The sequence below is a fragment of the Choloepus didactylus genome, chromosome 3, assembly GCF_015220235.1.
Source record: "Choloepus didactylus isolate mChoDid1 chromosome 3, mChoDid1.pri, whole genome shotgun sequence".
In the NCBI taxonomy this organism is placed as follows: Eukaryota; Metazoa; Chordata; class Mammalia; order Pilosa; family Megalonychidae; genus Choloepus; species Choloepus didactylus.
The window spans coordinates 21,085,703-21,101,710 of NC_051309.1; the positions used below are offsets into that span (position 1 = coordinate 21,085,703).

Below are 16,008 nucleotides of genomic sequence, written 5' to 3' on the forward strand. Positions count from 1 at the left end.
TAAAGTAGCTTATAATTAGTGGAAGTTAAAGACTTGTACTCAAAAAATAAAAAAAAATAAAAAAAAAAAGGAAGAAAGGGAATGAAGGAGCAGTAAGTTAAATGAGCTGATGATGAAACTAGCTACCTCAAGCTTGCCAGCTGAAACACTGAATTGGAAGGTACAAAGCATCAACCATCTTCATTGATGATGACAAGCCTAGACTGATTGACTAAGACCAATATCTGACCAGGAACCCATTTCTCAGTACATATGGGTCTTTTCTTTGGAATTGAAATGGAATGGGGGACCTCATTATTTATATTTGTGATTTAATTCAGGTCAGTGATCAGAGAACAGCCATATAAAACCACTAACAGAATTATGTATGACCACAAGGGAAGAGGCAATTGAATACCACCCTCTCTATTTATATCTTTATTAATTTACACTTCAAAACTTTTAGTAACTTGAACAAGATATGCCCCAAAGAAGTTATGTTTCTGCCAGTCTTTAACATTATCTTATAGCTAATAGTAAAAATAAAGCAAATTAACTTTCTTTCTGAAGAAGACCCCGAAACAGTATTGGATTGTTTATATGATGATGGTGGTGGTGATGCTAATATCTAACATTTAATTTTGCACTTCTATATGCCAATGTTATGCTATGTATTTTACATAAATCATTTGATTTCGACCTCAAATCAACCATAAGAGGGAGGAATATTTATTAGCATTCACTGATGAGAAACAGAAGTATATTTGTAATGAAGTAAGTTGTCTAAGGTCATACATTTAATAAGTGCAGGACTGGGATTCAAATCCAGGTTTATCTGACTACAAAATCTGTGTGCTTAAGCACTACCTGATTGGCTTCTCAGTATAACCCTTTATAAGAGAGTAATGTTTAAAATCACTAACAGTTGGTATGCAACTTTATTTAGAAAGTGCTTTCTGAGTATATTTTCTCTGCTGATTTTAATGGTGTTAAAAGTTGGAATAATTAAATGTATAGAAGGCAAAAATATTGACTGGCATATTTAACATTTATTTCTTTTTTAAAGCTGATGCTTGAGCCAGGTTATCAAAGCTCCCTGCACAAGTGGACTCTTCTAACTGCTTTAGCCAGGAGACCTTCAAATATTTTCACAGTTCTGCAGAATGGGTCACATTGTTCTCAAATCACACAAAGTTTTTATTCTATGTCAGCAAAAAATGGAATATGAGTAGACTCCCATGAAGAAACAAGCAGTAATTCAGGGCATTTTTTGTCAGTTTCCAGGCTTGACTCATTTGCACATTTAAATGTCAGTGCCTGAAAATTTAAGCAATTATTGCATATAAGGAATATTATGTATTCATATTTAGGAATGATGTCCTATTATATCTGTTTCCATTTTTAGCCTCTTTTTTTTTTTTTTTTCAAAAAATCCCAGTATATTAACTTATTGAACATTACCTATTTATATACTCTTTGGCCTAAACTTCTATTATACCATAATATTTTGCATCTATACTGAAAGTTCAGTATATTCCTGACACTACATTATATATTTTTTATTTGGTTCTGTTTTCTTCTTTAATGTGGTTCTTCTTTTCTTCTTTAAAGAAGGCAGTAATGATTGTTAAACCTAGCCCTTTAAAATTACAGAAAAGAAAATGGAGAGCTACTGACATCATTAAGAAAGCCTCCCTAAATAGGCCTACATTAGGCATGTTTTATAGTCTGTTGTTCCCACCTCTGCATGGAGCACTGACGTCTTCACACAAATAGCACTTGATGAGCAGCCCTCTGAAAATGCAAAGAAAGTAAGAGGAACTTATCAATTTACAAATTTTGAAAAGTACCAAGCTCCTAGCAAGTTTGATTCTGGTAAGACTCAGTGTACAGTGTTTAGGAGAGCAGAAGCCAACAGTCCCTTAACATCAGTGTATGTGGAGTGTTCCCTATCTTTTGAATACTATTTGGAGTAATAGACAGGAACTGAATAGATGGAACTCTAGTGGCCTTTAAAAGCAAATACGGATAGTGGAGGAGCTAAGATGGTGGTGTAGAGAGAAGTGAAATTTAGTTAGTCCCCTGGAACAACTAATAAACAACCAGGAACAACTAGTAAATAATCTGGAACAACTGCTGGGGGACAACCATGGCTGTCCACACGTCATATACCAACCTGGATTGGGTGGAAAGGCTGAGACTGCACCATAAATTCTGTAAGTAAAAACTGAGAAACCGTACCAGGAGCCCCCTCTCCACCATGGCAGGCTAAGCTGCAGGACCTCCCTGTGGGAGAAAGCAGCATTCTCAGAGTGAGTGAATATAGCTCAGGCCAGCTGCAGCTGGTGTTTTAATTAACAAATTTGGACTGCTGAATACAAGGTACAAACATAGACAAGAAGCAAAGTACCCTGAGGTCACTCCCAGTAGAGAGGAGGTGGGGCTGATGGAGAGGAAAAAAATTAATTAAAAAAGAAAAAAAATACAGAGACTTTTAGAGACTGACCTTAGAGAGTTGGAAAACACCTGTTTCCTGGGAGGGGAAGCCCAGAAAACCAGCTGCTCTATCTGACTTATGGGCAAAACTGGGGGGCCATTGACTGGCTCTGAAGGGGGCTTTCTTTCCCTTTTTCTCTCTCTCAACCTGAGTGGTGCAGCAGAGCCTCAGCCATTTTCAGTTTGCAGCACTCTGACCCAGACAGGGGTGGAGTTGACAGAGTCAGAGAGACAAAGAATAGCTCAAATGCAAAAGATATCTCCCTAGAGAGTGTATCTTCCCTAAGAAGAAGGAGGTGGGGCCCAACTCAAGGGCCTGCCTTCCCTCAGAACTCAGACCCCAGAGCCTGGAGGAAAACAGTCAAAATGGAAACAAACTGCAGTGGTCTGGAGCAACAGGCTGACATGGCACTACCTGCTGTGCAGGTTAGGAAAAGCATAGTGGCTAGAGACTCACAGGAAAATCCATCAGACTCTAAGATGCACCCTCAGGGGCTTGAAATTAAATATAACCCCATTCTGAGATCTTAACCCATTCTCATCTGGGAAAATCTGATTGGGGTAACCGGGGAATCCAGATGCCTAGACAACAGAGGACTACAAACTGCACTAGGAAGGGTGAAGATATGGCCCAGTCAAAGGAACAAACTTACACCCCAATCAAGATACAGTTGAGATATTGTTTCACTTTGATGAAACAATCAATGATTTTTGAAGAAATGTGCTAAATCAAATAAAAAATCAAATCAATGAGTTCATGGAAGATATGGCAAAAGAGATGAAGGATATAAAGAAAACCTGGGTGAACATAAGGTAGAAATCAGAAGTTTGAAAAATCTACTGGCAGAATCTATGTAAATGAAAGGCACAACACAAGAGATGAAAAATACTATGAAGACATGCAACAGCAGAGTTCAAGAAGCAGAAGAAAACACTCAGTAGCTGAAGAACAAGATATCTGAAATCCTACACACAGAAGAACAGATAGAGAAAAGAATGGAAAAATATGAGCAACATCTCAGGGAATTGAATGACAACATGAATCAAATAAATATACATGTCACGGGTGTGCCAGAAGAAGAAGAGAAGGGAAAAGGGGCAGAAGCAATAATAAAAGAAATAATCAATGAAAATTTCCCATCTCTTATGAAAGACATAAAGTTACAGATCCAAGAAGCGCAGCAAGCCCCAAACAGGATAGATCTGAATAGACTTATGCCAAGACACTTAACAATCAGATTATCAAATGTCAGAGACAAGGAGAGAGTCCTGAAAGCAGCAAGAGAAAAGCAGTCCATCACAAAGGAAGCTTGATAAGACTATGTGCAGATTTCTCAGTAGAAACCATGGAGGCAAGAAGGAAGTGGGATGATATATTTAAGATACTGAAAGAGAAATACCACCAACCAAGAATCCTATATCCAACAAACCTGTCCTTCCAAATGAGGGAGAGTTTAAAATATTCTCTGACAGACAATGAGAGAGTTTGTGAACAAGATACCTGTGCTACAGGAAATATTAAAGGAAGCAATACAGACAGGATAGGAAAATACAGATAGGAAAAGACAGGAGTGAGAGATTTGGAACACAGTTTTGGGTGTGGTAGTACAACAATGTAAGTACACTGAACAAAGATGACTGTGAGTATGGTTGAAAGAGGAAGGTTAGGAGCATGTGGGACACCAGAAGGAAAGAGGAAAGATAAAGACTGGGACTGTATAACTCAGTAAAACCTAGAGTGCTCAACAATTGTGATAAAATATACAAATATGTTTTTACATGAGGTCGAACAAATGAATGTCAACCTTGCAAGGTGTTAAAAATGGGGTGGTATTGGGGGAAAAATACAATCATGGCAAACTAGAAACTGTAGTTGACAGAAACATTGTATTATGCTTCCTTTAATGTAATGAAGGCAATATACCAAAACAAAAGGCCTATAAGAGGGGGATAAAAGGGAGTGGTATGGGACTCTTGGCATTGGTGATGTTATCTCACTCTTTTATTGTACTTTAGTTTAATTCTATCTTTCCTTTTGGTGCTTTTTAGCTGTGATTTTTTTTTCTTTCTTTTTCTTTTCTTTCTCTACCTTCTTTGACTCTTCCTCCTCCTTTGTGGAAGAAATGGAGATGACCTTATAAAGATAGTGGTGATGGTGATGAATGCATAAATATATGATTATACAGGGAATGATCAATTGTTTACTAAGGACAAGATGGGTGTACAAAACCATCTTAAAAAAAAAAAACAAGTTGATGAAGAAACTGTGAGGGCACTGTATTGAGTGAAATAAGTCAGACACAAAAGGACAAATTTTCTATGGTCTCACTGATATGAACTAATTATAATATGTAAACCCATAGACATGAAATATAAGTTACCAGGATATAGAATGAGGCTTAAGAATGGGGAGTGGTTGCATATCATGAACATAATGTTTAACTAGGTTGAGCTTAAGTAGTTGGAAATGGACAGAGGTGAAGGTAAAATATTGTGAGAACAACTAACAGTGCTGAATGATGTGTGAATGTTATGGAAAAGGGAAGGTTAGAGTCATGTATGTCACCAGAAGGAAAGTTGGAGGTTAAAATATGGGAATGTATAAAACAGTGAATCTTGTGGTGGACAATGCCTGTGATTAACTGTACAAACTTTAGAAATCTTTCTCATGAACTTAAACAAATGTATGACACTATAACTAGAAGTTAATGATAGAGGGGCATATAGGGAAAAAATATACCTATTGCAAACTATGTACTACAGTTAGGAGTATTTTAACATTCTTTCATCAACAGTAACAAATGTACTCTATATACCAATACCATGAGTCAATAATTGAGGGGGTGTTTGGGGTATGGCAGGATTTGAGTTTTCTTTTTTGTTTTTATTTCTTTTCTGGAATAATGGATGCACAGCTGTATGATGGTATCATGGGCAATTGATTGTGCACATTGTATGATTGTATGATATGTGAAAAATCTCAATAAAATTGAATTAAAAAAAAAAGCAAATACCTAAATTATCTTTGGTAATTTCTACATCTTGTGGGAATGTGACTGGATCGTGATGAAATGCACTCATTCCCGCAAAACTGCTGAAAGAACAAACTTATTTTGTATTCAGTTCCTGAGAAGTAGAAATTGATTGTGTCTCCTTGATAACACCGCTTTAAAAAAAGAAAAGTTAATGACTACTCTTTTATCTTCATTGATGCTAGATAGGAGTGTCTTTTTTTTCCCAAGGAGCACTTATTGGAGTTCGTATTATAATCCCTTTTCTTTACTGAAAAGAGAATCTGAGGATCAGCTAAGCTGTTTTTACTTTGCAGCGTGGAGACGATTAATGACGGAAATTTCCACATTGTGGAACTGCTGGCCCTGGATCAGAGTCTCTCCCTCTCTGTGGATGGAGGCAGCCCCAAAATCATCACCAACTTGTCCAAGCAGTCCACTCTGAATTTTGACTCCCCACTCTATGTAGGAGGTAAGGTTTCTTTCAAATCCCAATAGGTCCCCAAACTCTGTGATTCTCATGACAGACTAATTCTAAAGTTGTTGGCCAATACTGAGCAGTCACTGTCTGAAAGGTGGATGACATGGATAGAACACAAAGAGCCTCAGATGGTGTTAGAGACAATTGTAATCCCAGCTCTGGGTCTAACTAAATAAATGTGTGGCAGAGGTGGAGAAGGACATTAATATTTATTTTGTGTTTAACACATGCTAGAGGATTTATATATCATATCATTTAATCTCATTGTTTGACCTGGTCTATAGAAAAGAAAGTCAGCTAGGGATCAAATCAGACAGTTCAGAAAATGATGAAACAAAACTGATGCAGATTGGCAAGGGCATGACTCCATCCCACTCCCCTTAAGCAGACAGGTGCTACCCAGCTTCCATAAAATGTTATCAGGCTGGAATTTTTGCACCTCCAGAGGCTAAGTCATGTAGATGGTAGGCTAATTTTCAATGACATTTAATTAATCAGCTTATTAATTAATTAAATGCACAAATTATATTGGGATAGTAACAAGTTGTTCTTTATAGCTAAGACCTTAGAGTGAATAAACAAGAGAAGAGGGTTCAAAAGGTACGTTAAGGCTTAGCACAACAGGTTGAAGTGTCTGGACTTTGTTTCTAAGCAACAGAGAGGAAGATGAGTAAATAATAGATGAGGGACCAAGGTCTAAGCAAAGGTTTTCAGGAGCCCAAAGGAGAGGGGCCACAAAGGAGAAAGTTCACTCTCTTGCCTCCATCTAGAGGAGTAAATATAAACTGGGGACTAAATTTTAAACTTCAAGCAATGGACCCAGAAATCAGGCATAGGTGAATTGCGTTGCACTGAATTAAAATTGAATTAAGTTGGATTAAATTGATTGGTACAGTTGACTCATTTCACAGATAGAGAAGCTAAACCCCAGACAAGTCAGGTGACTCTCTAGTGTAACTGATTTTTTCACTGTAACAGGTTTTTACATGTCATTATTCCCTTCAAAATAGTACCTGTGGGATGGTACATAATTATCTCATCCCCTCAAAGCCTTCCTTGAAGCATTTTTGGGGGAATTGTCCTGAAAGCCCAAAGCACTTCTTTATTAACTTCAGTAGTAGAAAATCTTAACATTTTGATACAGCTTTGATTTTAAGAAACTTGAAAGTCTTTGATTCAGTGCAGTAAAAGTGTATTGAGCACCTGCTACATTCTGAGAACTAGGTTGATAGATACGTAAAAGATACAAAAGTGAAAAAGGAATGTCACTTCTGCTCCCAGTGGCATGGGGAAGACAGAGCTATCTACGAATAACTATAAAGCAATGTAATAAAACTATTGCCTATTGCGTTTGCCCAGACAGCTGATCACAACTCAGAGAGTCATTGAAAGACAAATGCCTCCCATAATTGCAGGTACTACAGATAACAGCCGATGCTTTGCTTTTTTGAGATGCATGAAACATGTCACAGACATAACCTTGATTTAAGGAGAAAAAAGAAACTATATTTACTGAGCACATACTTTGTGCCAAACACAATGCTTCTTTTACAGACTCAACCCTCTAAGACCTTAGGAAGTATGCATAAAATTTTCTCTATTTTATAGTCCCTGAGGAACAGGGACTTTAGATAATAGGTCTAAGTTCACAACCTATTATAAGTGATAGAAAACTCATTTGAGTGCAGACCCATCTGGCTCCAAAGCTGCCCACGTTGCCACCCACCTTTTAACATAGAGCAGAAAGGGATGCAGTCTAGGTTTGGGGCTTGTTTTATTTGCTTATTTCTGGACTTTTCCTGCACTTGATTTCAGCATACTTTCATTAGAAACCATTCCATTAAATCTTTTAAAACCGCATCAGAATGTGATGCAAATAACAGAGTACATGATGGGAGTGTTCGGGTCAGAACATTTTTCAAAAAAGGAAAAAAAAAAGTTCTTAAATTCCAAAACCAAAAGTGCTAGCCCTTTGGAAGGACCTGGAAGGACCCAGATGGCATCTCCATCACCCCAGTCCTCAGTGAACCCACTTCCATTCCAGGCCCACTGCCAGAGAACACACTGGACTTGCTTCTTTCCTATTCACATGCAGTGCCATGGTTGATTCAGATTAAAAATGAAAGGAAATTTTAGGACTACAGCTCTGAATGCTGCATGGCAAAGGAGTGGGAGCCTGAGTGAGCAAAGGAGAGTGAGGAATACAAGCCCAAGTTTAAAAACAGGGGCACTCCCCAAGAAGGACTGTCAGAGGAGAAGGCAATGCATCCAGTGCCCTGTGGCCCTTGTGGAAGCATTCCCTGGCAAAATGGAGAATTAGCCAATCTTACGTTGGTTATCAACTACCCACAGTGTAGGCTTCACTTAACATAAGGTAATGGATCTTTGTGCTTTTCTGTATAACACTGCAAGAAGAACATGTATTGCCTAGTGAAAAAAAAAATTTATATATACATATATGGCCTATACATAGAGATCCCTGAATGCATCATAAATCCTCTCTTGAGTGCTACCACTGGACAGAGGCCCTCAATCTTGAAACTTGTTCCCTTTATTGTCATTTTGAAATGTGTAGAGTTTGCTTAGGTTAAAACTTGTCTAATAAATTATCTGTTGAGGGTGAATTGATTGAATTCCAACCAAGATCATTGGCAGAGAAGAAAGCCAAAAGAAAGAGAGAAAAAAATCATAGATCTATTTTTGTTTATCAATTAAAACTTGTTTATCAATTAAAATCTCCCAGGTCAGAAATATACTAAGTGCAAGAAAAGTTTGGCTGAGAATAGTTCTTGATTTTGTGGTATCCTACTGAAAGTCAAAGATACATAAAGTATGTAAACATTTTCATTTACAAATGAATTTAACCAAAGCTGAACCTTTTATAATCATTACCTTTGGGAATAAAAGGGACACATTTACTAATTGTTTCTTCCTGCTGGGGAGTTCCACCAATTTGTACTTAGTCTTGGCATATGCACATATGTGTATTGCACCACCATCAAAAGCAGCTACTGAAAGAAGTTCATTTTTAACCTCTGAAGAAAGAACCGTGGACATGTGGATATTAAAGTCCTCAAACTTATGATGGATGGATTCAATTAAATTAGAAAAACTTAGCCCAGAGCAAGAAATTTCCTGTCACTAGTCCTGTGCTGCAAATGGTTTAATTCATCCTTTGACCCCATTCTACAAAGCAACCCAGTTTTCAAGGCCAGAGAGACAGACGGAAAGCCTATACTGATGAAACTTGAAAGCTGAAGCACCTTGGAGTCACCTAATTCAGTGCTTGTCGAAGTGTGAGCATGGGCCACCGACATCAGAATCACCTGAGATGCATGTTAACATTTAGAATTAGATTTCTACACCTCACATCCTTCCCGTGGGACCAGAATCTCAGGATGTAGGTGTTTTCCCAGAGCTCTCCAGAGAAAGAGAGCAAATAAGATATATATATATATATATATATATATATATATATAGTGTGTCTCTGTGTATATATACATATACATGCATAAGGAGATTCATTTTAAGGAATTGGCTTGTGCAATTGTGGGGACTGGCAAGTTTGAAATCCATAGGGGAAGACAGCAAGCTAGAAATAGACGAATTGATGTTTTAGTCTTGAGGCAGAATTTCTTCCTGCGGGAAACCTCAGTTTTTGCTTTTAAGACCTTTGATTGGATGAGACCCTCCCACATTATAAACGAAAATCTCCTTTACTTAAAGTCAGCTGATTGTAGCTGCTAATCACATCTGTAGAATACCTTCATTGCAACATCTAGATGAGTGTTTGACCAAACAACTAGGTGCCATGCATGGTCTTGCCAAGTTGACACCTCAAACTACCGGGAAGCTACCTTTCAAACATGCACCCCTACTGGATCTTATGTACGAAAAAGCTCGAAAACAACTGCTTGGGTCCATCTGTTCATTTTATAGATAAGAAAACTAAGTCCCAGAGGACTGAAACGAGTGGCTGAAGTGCACACAGAACCATCAACAAAGACTCTTGACCTCTGGTCTTGTGGTTTTGTGCACCTACCTGCCTGATTTGGGTGCCAGCTAGGACTCAAGTGGGGCTTCTCCAAATGGGAAAGGAAGCAGTGACACGTGGCAGGGCCCAGACTGTGCTGTGACTCTTGGACTTTTTAACCAACGTAACCTGCTGGAGAGTGAGCATCTGGGTCCTCCCCAGCCTGGAACCTCCAGCCAGTACCTCCGAATCCCTGCACAGGCAGGGTGGGAGTGCCAGGGGAAAGTCAGTTTTCTCAGAAGGCCACTGGCTCCCTCCTCTTACCCTACAGTGACCTAGACATTTGCTGTGTGGAGGATCCCATCTAGAAACTATTTCAGAGTCTGGCTCAGGCCCTGGAAAGATTCCTCAGCTTTGCCAAAATGAGGATTACCAGATGATTGTCACTAAAGGAATGTTTATATACAAAGGTTGCAAATTCTCTGTTTGGGGAGGAATTTCTTTTGTATTCTTGATTTCTTGGAATAGGAAGGCTTCACTCTAAATTAGCTAGAAAAAAATGAGGTGAATGAGGTGCTGTCCCATAGGAAGCAGGGGCAAGGTTTTCAGGCACTCACTCCCACAGCCGCGCTCAGGAACTTTGCAGGAGTGGGTGGGATTATTTGATAATTTAGAACTTTGCAGGAGTGGGTGGGATTATTTGATAATTTAGAATTTGGCAGGGTGTGTGGGGGGGGTGGTGAATGCTCACTGTGAAGCCCTGCTCTCACCCCCTAAAACTCAGTGGGCAGAACCCTGACCCAGGGATGGAGGAGATTCATCTCATCAGCCTAACTCTCCCTCTGACTCCCTGGGGGAAGCTGAGCTGAGCATATCACCCAAGATCTCTGGGCCCTGGGAGCTTCATCTTTAAAATAAGGGATAGGAATTGGTCAGGGGATTACCAGCTGTTTGCTGTGGGGCTCTAGGCCTTCAGGGATGTGTGTTCAGGATGCTGGAGAGGAGGGATAAAAGAATGGGGAGCACTACCCGCCCCGTGCCCCCCACCCCCAATCCTGCCTTCCTATAGAGCAGCTCTGCTTTTAGTTTTAAATGTTTGTGCTCCTGTGAACGGTTTTGGTTGAAGAACAGAATCTGGTAGAAAAAAAATTAAAAATTAACTACCAAGGAACTAGGTGTTTTATTATTCTAGCTGTACGTAAGAATTGCCTGGAGCATCTTCCAAAAAAAAACAGAAGGAAAAAAAAAAAAAAAAAAAAAAAAACCACATCTTTCCTCCTCCCCCCAACCAGCCTGTCTGCATATTCTGATTACGAAGGTCTAGGGTAAGGTCCCAAGTTCCGTTTCAGAGATCCCCTTGGGGTCCCAGTGTGCAGCCAGGTTGAGAACCACCAGACAGGATGCTAATGCTACCGGGTTCCCCTAAAGAAAACTGGCACAGGCCACCACCCAGCTGGAGGAGACAAAAGGGTCCGGGTCATACACAGCCAAGGAGCCCCTTCTTCTCCCCCCACCCTCCCTCCCCGAGAGCCTGACCGCTGCCCTCTGGTCCCCCCAGGCATGCCCGGGAAGAACAGTGTGGCGGCCGCGGCCCTGCGCCAGGCCCCGGGGCAGAATGGCACCAGCTTCCACGGCTGCATCCGAAACCTGTACATCAACAGCGAGCTGCAGGACTTCCGGAAGGTGCCCATGCAGACAGGCATCCTGCCCGGCTGTGAGCCGTGCCACAGGAAGGTGTGTGCCCACGGCACCTGCCGGCCCAGCAGCCAGTCGGGCTTCACCTGCGAGTGTGCGGAGGGCTGGGCGGGGCCGCTCTGCGACCAGCGCACCAACGACCCCTGCATCGGCAACAAGTAAGTCCCGGCTGCTTCGCGGGTAAAGGCACACAGACCCACCCTGGAGCCAAACCTTCAAACAAAAGGAAGGAAGGAAACGAGGAAGGCAGAGGAGGAGGAGGGAGTGGGGAGAAAGGGGGGAGGGGAAAAGACAGGGAGGGAGGGATCTCATCACCACCGTGCCCCTCGTATTTATAAAACCACTCTCCGTTTTGGTTTTCCTGGGCTGCTCAAGTAAATAGTCTGAAATGGGTCAGGTTCAACAATGGGAATTTATTTGCTTATGGTTTTGAGGCTAAAAGAAAGTCCAAATCAAGGCTTCATCAGGTGATGCTTTCTTCCTGAAGACTGTGGCATTCTCGGGCTGGCTGCTGGCAGTTCTTGGACCTTAGCTTGTCACATGGCAATGCACATGGCGGCTCTCCAGTCTCTTCTGAGTTTCAATGATTTCAGCTTCTTGCTTCCTGTGGCTTTCTCACTCTCTGTCTGGATTTCACTCTGCTTCTAAAGGACTCCAGTAATAAGATTAAGTCCCATCCTGAATGAGGTGGGTCACAACCTAACTGAAGTAGCCTCATCAAAAGGTCCTACTTACAGTGGGTTCACACCCACAGGAATGGATTAAGTTTAAGAACATGTTTTTCTGGGGTACAGACAGCTCCAAACCATCACACCTTCCTCCTTTCTTATCTGCTGTGCCTCATGCATTTCCTTGCCTGTGATTCTCCTCCTCTGCAGATGCGTCCATGGTACCTGCTTGGCCATCAATGCATTCTCCTACAGTTGTAAGTGCCTAGAGGGCCACAGAGGTGTCCTCTGTGATGAAGAGGAGGATCTGTTTAACCCTTGCCAGGCCATAAAGTGCAAGCACGGGAAATGCAGGCTTTCAGGACTTGGGCAGCCCTACTGCGAGTGCAGCAGTGGATACACTGGGGACAGCTGTGACCGAGGTAAGACAACCCACCTGCGCACCTCTACCTCTTGGCAAGCCAGAGGAGTTGCCCATCTTTCAAAAGAGAGTGGAAGAAACAGAAGAGAGATGAAGAGGCCTAGGGAGACAGACAGAGGGGTAGGGAGAGATGTGAGAGAATACCAGGTCTTCCCACTACTTGCACATGCTGCTCTTGATTTATTTTCAGATGTTATGAAGGCACCAGATATGAAATGTCCTGAACCTCCACCATAAGATTATACACGATCTTGACTGTCTTCTTACATCTTCCTTTGCAATGAATAATCCTCCTTTTTGCCTGCTGTAGAAGCACATTTAGTTTACTTACCTCTTTCCTTTACCTACAGTTCTCATCCGAATGTATTATTACTTCAGCTTCTGGCATTGAGAGGATGGCACTAATTGCTTTTAGTTTTAGCACAAAATCACCTTTGACCTTAGAAGCAACTGATTTATCTCAGCACCTTTCGAATTGAGAGGGATGAAAACTGGCTGACCTGTAACCCACCTTTTTTTCTTTCCCCTTTGTCAGCTGGTTCAGGACTTGCCTTGCCTCCAGCTGGCACATATTTTGTTTTGGGTATCAGAGGGACAAGACAAGAGGAGCATGCCCATGGAACCTTTTAGCAGATGTCTCTTTATGAACTAGTTTATACTGGTGTAATTTATGAAGTTAGTGGAATGTTACTTGTATTAATAGCAGATTGAATAATATGAAACTCCAAGTCTAATAAATTAAATTGCATACTCTCTGAAACTGCTCCCTGTGGTAAACAAAACCAGCTGTTAGTAGTGTAAAAACAAGATATTTTGTGTCTTTTTGCAATAAAGGAAAAGATTTAGGGATCCAATTTTCTTGTCAAGGCAGTAACAGTGCACTTGTAGTCCACATATATAATATTCTCTTTGCTGAAAATAGAGACCAAAAAGAAGTATTTTTCAAAGAACAGCAGGCTGTGCCACCAGCCAATAATATATAATATAAGCATAACACCAAAAAGAGCAGTTACAAAGAGGAAGCACATACAGCAACTTCTGAACTGAGTTGTGGATTCGTGGCCACTGCATGACTTACGCTTGTACTTTTTGTCCTTTTCTAGAAATTTCTTGTCGAGGGGAACGCGTAAGAGATTATTACCAAAAGCAGCAGGGCTATGCCGCCTGCCAAACCACCAAGAAGGTCTCCCGACTGGAGTGCAAGGGCGGGTGTCCAGGCAGCCAGTGCTGTGGGCCTCTGAGGAGCAAGCGGCGGAAATACTCTTTTGAATGCACTGACGGCTCTTCCTTTGTGGACGAGGTCGAGAAGGTGGTGAAATGCGGCTGTACGAGGTGTGCCGCCTGAACCCGGCCCTGGAAACTTCCGTCGTTGGCAGGGGTTGTGTACTGATCGACCACGTGGGACTAATTGATGCTTCATAGTGGAAATATTTGAAATATATTGTAAAATACAGAACAGACTTATTTTTATTATGAGAATAAAGATTTTTTTTTTTCTGCATTCGGGGAAAAAAAATAAATAAAAAGAAATGCTTGAACTAAAGCTTCCCCTACACTGGAGAAGTGCAAAGAAAGATATACCTGGAGGCATTATAATGATGGAAACCTTTGTAACTCGGATTTGTCTTTGTGACATGCTGAAGACAAGCAAAAGCACAGGCACAGGACACAGACTCCCCACTGTGGGTTGCTGTGCATTGCCCGGAACGTGGCACCTGTGCCCTCCTTCACATCCAGGAAGTTCACTAGGACTTAAAAGCACATGAGAGTGAGAGAGGATGCAAGGAGGGGAATGGAACTCCAGAATTCACAGCATTAACAAGCAGATGAGGAATATTCTGGGCATAACATAAAGCATCCTGAAGATCTGGGTTCCATTTATGAGAGGAAAATGATGGGAGTGCTAAAATCAATTTTATCTTTAAACATATCAGCATGTTAGCAGAAGCACACAAAAGTGTTCATCTACCATTTTCCAGTATTAATTTTTTTGTAATATAAAAGATAAAGGAGATGATAAAGAACCAATAGATTATTGAGAAAGAAATTAGTAATAATATGAATTTTTGTTTCTATGAGTTCTAAACAGCCCTATACAGTATTCAGTTTCAAGGAGAATATTTATTGTATCAAAGTACATTGTACTTAACATTTTAGGCCATCCTTTTGCTGTTTCTTGATGCTTTAATATATATTAATTTATAATTGTCCTGATATTTTTGTACATTTTTCAAACTTAAAAATCAGGATTTTTTTTTTTTTTTTTTGGCAATAGTACTAACATAGAGTGTTATCTTGGGATAAATATTGGTTGGTCCATTTGTTGACCTTGACATCTGATCACTGATGTCACTGACCTACAACCCTCAGTCAGGACAACTGCAGAGAGTATGTACAGTCAAGGAGAGGAAAACACAGACCTATGTGTCAGATGGTCATTGTACAGAAAAAGCTGGCCTCTCTGCAACATGTACTCACAGAAAAGAAATGATGTATAGCAGTCAACACTAGAAATTAGACCTTTTACAAATTAATATTTCCTTGGAGGTTTTTTCCCTTTTTTGCGGGGTGGGGGAGAGTGGGAAGAGAAAAGGCTGTAATGTCAAGAACTGTGATTTTTTTTTTTCCGAACAATAAAACTCCTTTATTACCTTAATGTTCCCATGTTAACATGTTTGCTGCTAAATTACAATGTAGAATTGATAATGATCTATAGTGGACTGTGCTCTTCCCTCATTAAAATCCCAGGGTTCCCTGTAAAGATGCAGATGTTTCTTTCCAAAACCTTTTTTTCACAAAGAAAATTAGATGTTCATGTATAATTCAGTGTGCTTTGTCTTTATCCAGACTAATATCAGTGACACTACTGATGTTTGTAAATTAAACAGATATTTACTTCATTAAGAGCTTGGTGGTTTTCTTAGAAATTGCCCAGTATTTAGAGGTCCCCCTCCTTGAGCATTTATTAACCAAAGTGATAAAGAAAGAACAAGGAAGAAAACCTATATACCTTCTTGTTGCCAGAAATTGGTTTGAGAATAACATATTATCACCCCAAAGGACTTTGAAATGGCCATATGAAAGAGATGGATAGAAAACCATGCTCTTTGCAGGGAACACAAGTGCATATTCACTTACTTTCTTAAAAAAAATTAGAAGGTGATGTCTAACTAAACCGCAGATGATGTTTTGTTTTGTTCTTAGTTGTTCCCCCTTCCTCAATTAGAACAAGATGAAAACAAACAAAAGATAAAGAGGTACTCCACAGGTACTCACAGGCAAGG

The 16,008-nt window shown here is 40.4% G+C and overlaps 1 protein-coding gene across 2 annotated transcripts in view; it reads left to right on the forward strand.

Annotated features, from left to right (window-relative positions):
* SLIT2 (slit guidance ligand 2) overlaps positions 1 to 15,624 on the forward strand; it is a 391,304-nt gene extending 375,680 nt beyond the window's left edge. For both annotated transcript variants that reach the window (XM_037829492.1, XM_037829493.1), the window contains 4 exons: positions 5,804 to 5,958; positions 11,499 to 11,793; positions 12,514 to 12,725; positions 13,828 to 15,624. In XM_037829492.1, the coding sequence (XP_037685420.1) occupies positions 5,804 to 5,958; positions 11,499 to 11,793; positions 12,514 to 12,725; positions 13,828 to 14,069 (904 nt within the window). In that variant the 3' untranslated portion in view covers positions 14,070 to 15,624. The remainder of the gene's footprint in view (positions 1 to 5,803; positions 5,959 to 11,498; positions 11,794 to 12,513; positions 12,726 to 13,827) is intronic.
* The last annotated feature ends 384 nt before the right edge of the window (positions 15,625 to 16,008 follow it).